The sequence below is a fragment of the Saccopteryx bilineata genome, chromosome 10 (assembly GCF_036850765.1).
Source record: "Saccopteryx bilineata isolate mSacBil1 chromosome 10, mSacBil1_pri_phased_curated, whole genome shotgun sequence".
Taxonomy (NCBI): domain Eukaryota; kingdom Metazoa; phylum Chordata; class Mammalia; order Chiroptera; family Emballonuridae; genus Saccopteryx; species Saccopteryx bilineata.
This window is the reverse complement of record NC_089499.1, coordinates 33,658,021-33,668,560: the sequence shown is the minus strand read 5'-3', so window position 1 is coordinate 33,668,560 and position 10,540 is coordinate 33,658,021. Positions and strand designations below refer to the sequence as shown.

Here is a 10,540-nt window from a genome sequence, read left to right as displayed (position 1 = left end):
TTTCGTATTGAGTGAATGTATAAGTTGTCCTATAATTAGTTTGGAGTGTCCCGTTTCTGTAATTTGAATGCATATGTCCTGAGGAATTTCCATCTATTTTGGTTTAGTGGGTGTCAAGAACATTCAGTGTGATTTTCCTTCCTGGAGTCCTTCCACTCAGATGGCTTCTCTCCCCAGCTAGTGGAGGGACGCAGTCTGGACCTAGAAAGGTATTAGATGATCCAAGGTGTTGGCTTTGGTTGAAGTTGAGCCCTACAGAGTCACCTGTTTTACCTGCATAGTGACCCCGGGAGCTGGAGATGTGGGCCAGCAGCCATTGTCCAACAGCACGCTCACACCACTCGACCAAGTAGAGGCAATAGGTGCACACTCGAACCTTGTGGTGGGCTCTCGGCTCAGCATGGGGCTCAGTGGGTTTAATGGCACGGAGGAACTTCTTTATAATGACTTGATAATTGCTTTATAATTCTTTAGTAACGATAGATAGCTCAGGGAGGGTGAAGGTCAGGATTGGGAGACATGAATTGTTACTGGATGTGGGAATGTTTCACTGCCCTTAATGTGCTCAGGCTGGGGCAGGTTTCAGGAACTTGAACTAAAAAGATGTATTTAAGCCTTTTTTTTCCTCCCAGTCTTCACAGACATAGAACTGTGGTTTTGGTGTGTCGGGTTGAGATGTTCGTTTCTGTAGGAAATGCTTGCATGTGGCACTGGGTTTGACGAGTTGTGCTTCCTGAGCTTCAGACTCGTCCTGTCGTGCATCCTCCCGACACTGCCTGGTGATCCTCCAGCGTTACTCCGGTTCGGTCCTCTGCCCAGAGCCTTCTGGCCTTTTTTTTTTGAAATCAAGAATTTGGCCTTACAGACTACTTCTCATGAGTACCCTCATGCCAGCCTGACTCTTCTTCCTGCCTCTGTGCCTTCTCAGTCTCCTCCTCTTCCCACCAGACCTCGTTCCTGAGCGCCATCTGCCACAGGTGCTGTCTTCACGGACTCTTGCTCTGCTCTTTTCAACTCGGCTTGAGTGCTCTGTGTACATACCTTCTTGCTTGAGCCCTTGTTAGTGTGATCTTAAAAGCAGGGACCGCTACTCTCTTCTCCATCCCTTGGGATGTCCACAGGAATAGACATTCAGATGCTTGTAGCTGGTGGGGAGGAGGCAGAGAGAACCAGTCAGTAGGGTAGAGAGGGTAGACATAGAGAAAACATTCCAGGCCTTTGAAGACAGCTGAAAACTATCCATACTGATATTCATAATTTTGAAGTTTCTAAATGAATTGTTGAAATTACCTTTGCTTTGTTCTGTATGTCTGCCTTACTGTGGGTCAGTAGGCAAGGTGTAAAAGACTTCAGTCCGAACTGTCTGAGGAGCCATGGCAAGCCACAGTAAAGACATGATTTGGGCAAACTTAATACAAACAAACTAGAGATTTTAATGATGCCACTCATTAGTTTTTATTTCTGTAGCAGGATCATTGTGTCTGTGTGTGGTATTAACATGTGTGTGCTTCAGCAGTGGGGAAACTTGAAAATTCCAAAGTCCTTACTTTCCCATTTGAGAGGCTGGTTAAGTAGGGTGTGTGTGTGTGTGTATGTGTGATGTATTTATTTACATTATTTTGAAAGAGTAATACTATGGTATGTGGATATATATTAGGTACAGCCAAATTGGATATGTCCATTTGGCAAGGAAGGTAGGATTTTTGAAACTCAGGCCTTAACCAGTAGGTTGGAAGACAAGACCAATTGAAGCTTTATGAAATGTGTGTTTTTGTTGTTCCTGTTATTTCTGTCGGGTTCATTGTCTCATTCTTTAATGATTTAAAAAATTTTGTGCTTAAAAATTTATTTTGCTTAATTATGAAGTAGTTGTGCATGTTTACATTTATGTAAAATATTTGCTGTGTAAAGTTTGTTTTGTTTTTTTTTGGTTTATTCTCTTGAAAGATCACTATATTTAAGTAAAAATGAAGGTCAGCAATACACTTCCCGTCTTGGTGAATTTTATTTTCTTACTAGAAATCATGAAAAGTATATCATTCTTTTAAGACTCCTTTGTGCTTAACCCTGATCATCTAAATTGATCCCTCAGTTTGGTGTTATGCTTATTAGGGCATGCACCTCAGTTTTTAAAGGTCTGTAAGTTCAAAACTCTAAAGCAGTGGTCCCCAACCTTTTTTGGGCCACAGACCGGTTTAATGTCAGAAAATATTTTCATGGACTGGCCTTTAGGGTGGGACGGATAAATGTATCACGTGACCAAGGCAAGCGTCAAGAGTGAGTCTTAGATGGATGTAACAGAGGGAATCTGGTCATTTTTAAAAAATAAAACATCGTTCAGACTTAAATATAAATAAAATGGAAATAATGTGTTATTTATTCTTTCTCTGCGGACCAGTAGTCCGTGGCTCTGGGGTTGGAGACCACTGCTCTAAAGGATGGCTTGAGTAAGCCACATGGCACCTGAGGCCACATTGCTTGGTCTGGAACGGCAGGCTTAACTTTGGGTCTGAGAACCATGCAAGGGATAAACTGAATGCCTAGACATATCCTAGTCATTTTAGCTCACCAGATTCCCTTACCTGGAATGCCATGCCACCTGCCACTCTGATCCCAGTTGACACTCAGTGGCTGGAAGTAATTGTGCCACCTGCTTCCATTCCACACCCCTGCTCAGCAATACCCACTCTGTCTTGTGGTCTTGGCTCTCCTGATAGACTGTCAACTCCTAGGTGGGCTCTGACCATATTCTTTCTTAATTCTGTGGTGTCTTTCACCTAATGGGTCTCAATAAGTTTGGGTTGAGTACAATTACATGTCAAGAGCTATAGGCCAGGAATCCTCTGCTGCTTACCCTGTAGTTGGCTCCCATTTCCTCAGGTGGAAATAGACCTGAACCAGGTCTCCCTGGGGAAGTGGTGGGATATCTTTGTCACCCAACAGTTTGATGCTCAGTTAACTGTCGCTACTACAATGACATGTAACAAACCATCCCAAAATTCAATGGATTAAAATAATAAGCATTTATTTTGCTTGCAGGTCTGGGTTGGTGATTTAGACTGGGTGTGTCTGGACAGTTCTGGTCTTGATTGGGCTCCTTACGCCTGGCAGTTGGCAGGTTCAGCTGATCGAGGGTGGCCTTGACCAGCACAGCTGGGGCAACTCAGGCTGGCCAGCTCCGTGTTTCTCATCCTTGAGCACTCTAGCGTGGGCATATTGTCCTGGCAACGGCAAGGGTGCTAGGGTGGGAAAGGAAACAATGGCTAACGTGTCACTGGCCAAAGCAAGTCATGGGGGCAAGTTTAGAATCCAGGAGTGGGGAAATACATTCCACCAATTGATGGGAAGAGTTGCAAAGTACATCGCAAAGGTTTGATATATGGGGAGGTATGAAAATTTGGGAAATTATTGCAATCCATCTACTACCTACACAGCTCTGGCTTTTCTCCTGGCCAGGCAGAAGTCCCAGGGGGAGTTAAGACGTTTCTATTCATGGCTCCTGCAGAGGGCACCAAACCCAAGCCAATGGCTACTCTAGGCTTGGCACTTCCCTCTATTTATTGCATGTGGTTTGTTCCCGCCTACCCTTCCTAACCTAGGGCGGTGTTCTGGTTATCTATTGCTAAGTCACAAGTTACCCCAAAACTTAGTGGCCTAAAACAACCATTTTATTTCATGAAATCTGTTGCTTAGTAATTAGGACAGAAGTTGGCTGGGCACTTTGGCTCTTTGTGGTTTCAACCGAGGTCACGCAGTGACATTCAGTTGGCAGATGGGCAGGACTGGGAAGTCCAGGCTAGCGTCACTCACTGTCTGGCACCCTGGTGGGAATGGCTGAAAGGACGCTCATTTGGGCCCATCAACCGAAGGGCTTACGTGGTCTCCCTTGCACGGCAGTCAGGATAGTCGGCAGGATGGCTCCCTTCCTCTAGAATGAGAGTTCTGAGAAGCGGTGTGGTCTTTTATGACCTAGCCTAGGAAGTCACACAGCATCACCTCCACAGTATTCTGTATGTCAAAGCCCACCTGGATTCAAGGGGAAGGAACATAGACCCCACTTGTTTAATGGAAGAGTATCCTAAAAAGCCACCTACTTGAAGTCCCCACCTTACCTCCCTGTGTTTTTGGTCTCGTCTTCTGCAGTTTTCACATTAGCCATATCAATAGAGCAGTGGCTCTTAATATATGGTCCCTGGGACATCAGCCTCACCTGTGGCCTTGTTAGAAGTGTAATTCCTGGCCCTGGCCCATTGTCTCAGAGGTAGAGCATTGGCCTGGGATATGGATGTCCTGGATTCGATTCCCGGTCAGGGCACTCTGGAGAAGCAACCATCTGCTTCTTTACCCCTCCCCCTTTTTTCTTTCTCTCTCCTCCTCCCGCCATGGCTCCTCTGGCCCTGAGGATGGCTCTATGCCCTTCGCCTCAGGCACTGAAAAATGGCTCCAGTTGCAACGGAGCACAGCCCCAGATGGGTAGGACATCACCCCCTAGTGGGCTTGCCGGGTGGATCCCAGTTGGGGTGCATGCAGTAGTCTGTCTCTCTGATCCTCCTCTTCTAACATTAAAAAAAGGAAAATAAATGTAAATTCTCAGGCCCCACCCAGACCTGCTGAATCAGAAACTCTAGGGCAGAGGTTCTCAACCTTTCTAATGCCGTGACCCCGCAATACAGTTCCTCATGTTGCGGTGACCCCAAACCAAAAAATAATTTTGGTGGCTACTTCATAACTGTAATTTTGCTACAGTTATGATTCGGACTGTAAATACCTGATTTGCATTATGTATTTTCCGATATCTTTAGGCAACCCGCCGGGTCGTGACCCACAGGTTGAGAACTGCTGCTCTAGGGTGAGACCCAGTAATGTTTTAACAAACCCTTTGCATGATTCTGATGAATCTTGATTGAGAACCACTGCTTCAGGCCAAAAATCCCTTGGCAAGCCTCAAAGGATGACCCATGACCACAATGACTAGGTTCAACTTCCCATCTGGGGGCTGGCCTGAGTGTCACCTGGGGCAGGGCATGCAGCAGAGTGTGGTACTGTTCATGCATTGGAACATCATAGACAAGAAAATTCATCATTGACTTTGAAAAAAACTACAAAGGCCCAAATAACCACCAGTGCAATTCTATTGAGATACTAGTGTTTCTGCAGCAGGATTTCGGTGTTACACGAGCCCCATTCCTACAAAGGGAGTGGGACAAGGGGAAACAGAGGGCAGGGGAAATAGCCAGTGTCTTCCTTTAGTAAGGCGGTTTCTCGTAGACTTGTCTGACTCTAACAGTCAGCTGTCGGGCTGAAAAGAACTCAGGGGAACTCCCAGAGAGAAAGCCCCTCTGCTGAAAGCAATGTGAGTTCTTTTCCTCTAGTCCTCAGGGGGGTTGGATGAGGGGCGGTGGGAGTCTTCTAACACATCGCTCCTCTGTGGTTTGCAGCCCTTTCAGGATGGTTCAGATGAAGAGGAGGGAGGACAGAGACACTCTCGAAGCTTCTGAGTGGTCACAGTGGGTTGCTCAAGAGTAACAATCTTCTCGGCGAGAATCGCCAAGGTCCTTGAACTCATTGATACCTCACAAATGGAAGATCTGAGTTTCACTGAAAATTTACATTGGTTCTCTCCTCTACAGGGCAGGCTGGGGCAGACCACTCAAACAGTCATGGGGCCATAGGTTGGACTATTCATTATAATTAAATTTGGAGCAATCTGACCCATACGTGCCCTCCACGCCCCTCTTAGAGTGATGGGTTGACCGGCGCCTGTCTCACGCTGCTCAGAAACTAGCATCTCCCCAAGCGCTGGTTTCTAATACTAGTTGCCAAGCTTCCTTCAAAGACTTGACTTTGCTTTACAGATTTCTCAAACAGCTCTGCAGGTGGGCAGAGAAGAGCTCTGGAGCCAAACCCCATCCCCCACTTCCCTGTTTACAGTAGGAACTTCTGGACAGGCTTAAAGACTCCCAGCCACAGGGGTAGGGGTGCGAGGGAGTGGGTTCCTTGGGATCAAGTTGAGCAGAGCTTGTGCCTCTGTTACAGTTGAAAGAGTAAAAATAAACTAGTTCAGACTGATAGTACAAGTCAGCCCTGTGCCTTGCCGTCCATCAGACCGCCGGAGCAGACACCGGAAAAGCTAGCTCAGAGTTAACAGGAAGCGCCCTTTCTCCCAAGGTCACAGCCGCGGCTCAAAAGCATCATAATCACTCCTTTATTTGAAGAACTACGGCTTTCTTTCCTATGACACCCCCAGCCTCCCATTGTTACTCCTGCCACCTGACCAGAAATCCCTGTGAAACATGTGACTGAAATCATAGGCTGTCTAAACGTTGCAGTTTGCAAGCCGATCAGGAAGCATGGGCGTCCTGCTTTTGCTCGGAAGACCTGAGCTGTGTGTGTTTCTGTGATACTGAGAATTTCCAGCCAAATGCAGAATCTCAGACAGGGATTTTCAGGCACATTTTATGGTTTTATTTTTTCTTTTTTTTTTTTTTACAGAGACAGAGAGTTAGAGAGGGATAGACAGAGACAGACAGGAATGGAGAGATGAAAGCATCAATCATTAGTTTTTCGTTGCACATTGCAACACCTTAGTTGTTCATTGATTGCTTTCTCATATGTGCCTTGACCGCAGGCCTTCAGCAGACTGAGTAACCCCTTGCTCGAGCCAGCGACCTTGGGCTCAAGCCAGTGAGCTTTTGCTCAAACCAGATGAGCCCATGCTCAAGCTGGTGACTTCGGGGTCTCGAACCTGGGTCCTCTGCATCCCAGTCTGATGCTCTATCCACTGTGCCACCGCCTAGTCAGGCTTTTTATGGTTTTCTTAACGTTGAAGCTTTAATGAATCAGGATTTGGGTCCACTTCCCAGACACAGCCTGCTTGGATTTGGGCTTCATTTACATCTGACTTATGTGCTGCCCTTCCCTGAATCCTACTGTTATCTTGGTTTGATGAAATGCCCCATTGCTCCTCTGCTGTTGGCTCTCCCTACAACAAGTCAGTTAACCTAATTCTGGTGGTCCACAGGTATCTCCCTGGGGGGTCTTCACCAGATGTGCTATTGTGCAGCAGGATTGGGGAACCACTGCTTTCTCCCAGTGCTTAGCAGTAAAGGCTGGGCTCCAAGCTCCTGCCAAAAGTGAACTCATAACCAGCTTCAAAGGGGGAAGAAAAATATCCCAGGTCTCCAGTGAGGTGATTGATTCACTGCAACCCACTAAATAATAACGGCCCCAATAAAATACAACACTTCCTAAACAATTTCCAGGTTTCAGAAATTTTAACTGTACAGTCACTAAAATTCAACACCACCCTGAAACAAAGTACTATTATTTCCAGTCTATTGATGATAAAACAGAGACTCAGAGAAGTGAAGCACATTGTGTAGGGTAATTAAACAGATTAGTGCCCTCCAAGGTGTGAGACCCAGGACAGGGATCCTGTCAGCCAGGCCCGAGGCAGTATTGGATTTCCATCTGTCCTAGACAAGGTTCTAATACAAGGCTGGGGTGGGGCTGGCCAGTACGACTGAGCTCTGTGACCTCTTCTAGGCCACAGTTTCTTCCCTCGTCCGTGAGGGAGTAGGACTGCTTCCAAATCCCAGAGCCCTCTGCATAGTCTGGAAAGAAGATTGAGTTCAGACCCCTCATTCCAGCCAGCCTAGCTGGACACTTTCCCAGCCCGCAGGGAAGACAGAGCCACAGCGAGGAAAAGAACTGCCTTTTATTTCTTGATTTTGGAGAGCCCAGTATGAAGCTTTACGTGGGAGCAACATCACCTCAGCACTTGCAGTAGAGGCCGAGGAGAGCAGGCTGACCAGTGTGCCCACCCCTGGTGACACCACCCTCGAGCTGACCCCATCAACTACAGCATGACACTTAGTCCACAAGACTTAGCCACATAAATAGCTTTGTACAAAATCCCAGGAGTGTCCCTGCGTCTGGTAACAAATGGCCAAATCCCATTTGAGGTCTGCCGTGGGGGAGATATCTTTCCAAAACCAAGCTGAGGCCCACTCGGGGAAAATGGTGACGGAAAGCAGCTCACAGACATGCAGGACGACGATCCCGTGGACACCTGGGGGGCTCGGGCACACACGTGAGGACCGGGCTACGCACTACGGAGACACGGTGGTGACAGGGTGCTCGTGGGGGTCAGAAGGCACCCAGGACTTGGAGGTCAGGACGGAAACTGTCTCTGCCTAGAAGTGGTGGGTTTCCAGACAGGAAACCCGGGGCAGGGTTCTCCTCAGCCCTGCCAGGGCTCGGACGCGTGACTCTCTGCTAGGGAATCTCCTGACCCAGAAACGGACATGAGGGGCATTCGTGAGAGGGAGGTCACACTGCAGAGAGCCACAAGGTCAAGATGGAGCCTGGGATGGTGACGCCACAAGAGCTGCCCTCTGGGAAACATGGAGAAGTGGGCGCCCCTGCTCTCCTCCCGGGCACGGTGGGCACCGCGGCAGAGCCTCACCCTCGACCTGGGGCAGAGAGTGGGTTCAGTGGCTTTCTCGGTACTTCTTCACGGTTGGGTCTCTTGTTGGGGGAGCCGTGTCCACATGAGGCTGTGCTGGGCTCTGGCTAGTTGAAGAGTCCTTCAGCAGGGCCAGAGCTGGGACCCCGAAGAAATGGGCCCCCATCTCTGTTCTGTGGGTCACAGGCCTGGGGATACCTGGTGGCCGTCTGCCCTGGTGACAATGCCTGAGTTTCCAGAGGTTGGGGGCAGAGAAGCCTGTACTCAGGAGCCCAGATGCCCCAAAGGGGATGAAAACAAACAGTTCGCAGGTCTATGTGTGTCCAACAGTGCACGGCCTGGGGCGGCAACACTCCGGAAGATAAAGGACACTGTAGGTTGGCTACCAGCCTGATGGCCTGATGGGAGCGATGGGTCACCGTCCCCAGGCTGGGCATGTGGGAAGTGTGCCAGTACTTTGGATCAAGACAGGATGCGGTGGTCCTGAGTTCTTCCAGTTGGACTGAGTTAAAAGCACGTCTTAGCAGCAGTTTTGTCCTTGTTTTTGTCAAACGAAGGCAGTAGAAACCGGACCAGGATGGTGCGAGGCCCCTTTAATGAGGGTGGAGAAGCCGCCGCAGCCCACCTGCTGGCGTCCTCAGGTGAAGTAGCGGCAGGGCGTGGAGTCGATGTAGCAGTAGGGGGTGCACCGCAGGTCCCCATATGACCTGCGGAGGCAGACACAGGTCAGGGAGGACGGGGGCACTGGAAAGGAGAGCTCCCGCCAGCCCTCAGGGAAAAGGCACCTTCTCAAAGGCCACCTCTGGTCACTTTTGGTCAAGCCTCATCGAACAGCAGCCCCTGCTGCCCAGGGTTCTATGGAGACTGTTCTCATTCTCATTTGAGGTCAGGGGTTTGGGCGGAGTTGAGTCCAGGACTCTGGCTTTTCCCCTCGAGCCCAGCTGAGGGATCTAGGAGGAAAGGGTTGGGAGTCTTGCTCTTAACACAGCATCTTTGGGGGAATCGCCTCCCTCTCGAGCCTGAAACATTTCAAGCTCTGCCCTTTAGATCATCCTGTACTGATGCAAATGTTCTATGCTGTTCAGTCCTATATAGAAGCCACTGGCCTCATGTGGCTATTGAGTTCTTAAAATAAGGTTAGTGTGACTGGAGAAATAGATTTTAAACCTTATTCAGTTTTAATTAAATTTAAATAGCCACATGTGAGCAGAGGCTACCATGTTGGGTAGCATAGTCTATATACCTCTGTAAACCCAAGTACTAATCCAGAGGCAGTGCGTTGTACCTTATGCTCCTGTTCACCAGCAGCCCCCGGGGCTTCCAGGGATTAGGAAAGCAACCACAGCGAGCCGGCGGGCAAGTCCCGGGCTCGGCGCTATCCTGGGCCCCATGGGTAACTGTCTATACTCAGTCGTCTCCATGGAGCCATCACCCAGCTCTGACTCCTGCCAACTTCTTGGCAGGTGCCTGCTGGGACCTTCCTTACTCAAGAAGGGGCCGTGCACACAGACACACAGTTCCAGTGGAGGCCTGGCCAAGCCTAACGTACTCAGAGTCTTGGGGTGACTGTGGGTTTACAGTTTCCCCAGCAGGATTGATATGTTGATGTACATTCAGGAGTGCATGTTAAAAAGGTCCACTGAAGAAAGAGCAGAGAGGGGGCAGTAGAGAGGCAGGCCTGGTCCAAGCCCACCAGCGGGACGGGGCGGGGCTGGAAGCAAAGGCGGAAGAGACTGGACTCCTGAGAGACTTAGGAGGGGGCAGGTGCCAAGGGCGGAGCAGGGCATGGACTGAGGGGAGAAACAGCCCCCCCCCCCCCGTTCTCCCTAGCACCACTCTGGTTCTGTGAGGATTAGGGGAGCATGACATCATTTTACACCTTGAAAAGAGCCCAGGAGGCCACATTCTGAGCATGGAATCAGTGCCTCACAGGGCCAGTGGCCCTCAGCTGGCTTGGGAGATGTCACCCTGGAGGCCAGAACACTAGAACACTTCATCTGCACAAGGTAAGCCTCCGCTGGAGAGTCTCAGAACTAATTAGAAGGGTTCTTGAAGGGAATGCTAAGTTCCTGG

At 49.1% G+C, this 10,540-nt stretch overlaps 1 protein-coding gene across 2 annotated transcripts in view; it reads right to left on the bottom strand.

The window, feature by feature from the left end:
- Nucleotides 1-6,519: 6,519 nt before the first annotated feature.
- Nucleotides 6,520-10,540, bottom strand: part of COLQ (collagen like tail subunit of asymmetric acetylcholinesterase) — a 61,463-nt gene continuing 57,442 nt past the window's right edge. For both annotated transcript variants that reach the window (XM_066245496.1, XM_066245497.1), the window contains exon 17: nt 6,520-9,174. In XM_066245496.1, coding sequence (XP_066101593.1) covers nt 9,105-9,174 — 70 coding nt within the window. In that variant the 3' untranslated portion in view covers nt 6,520-9,104. The remainder of the gene's footprint in view (nt 9,175-10,540) is intronic.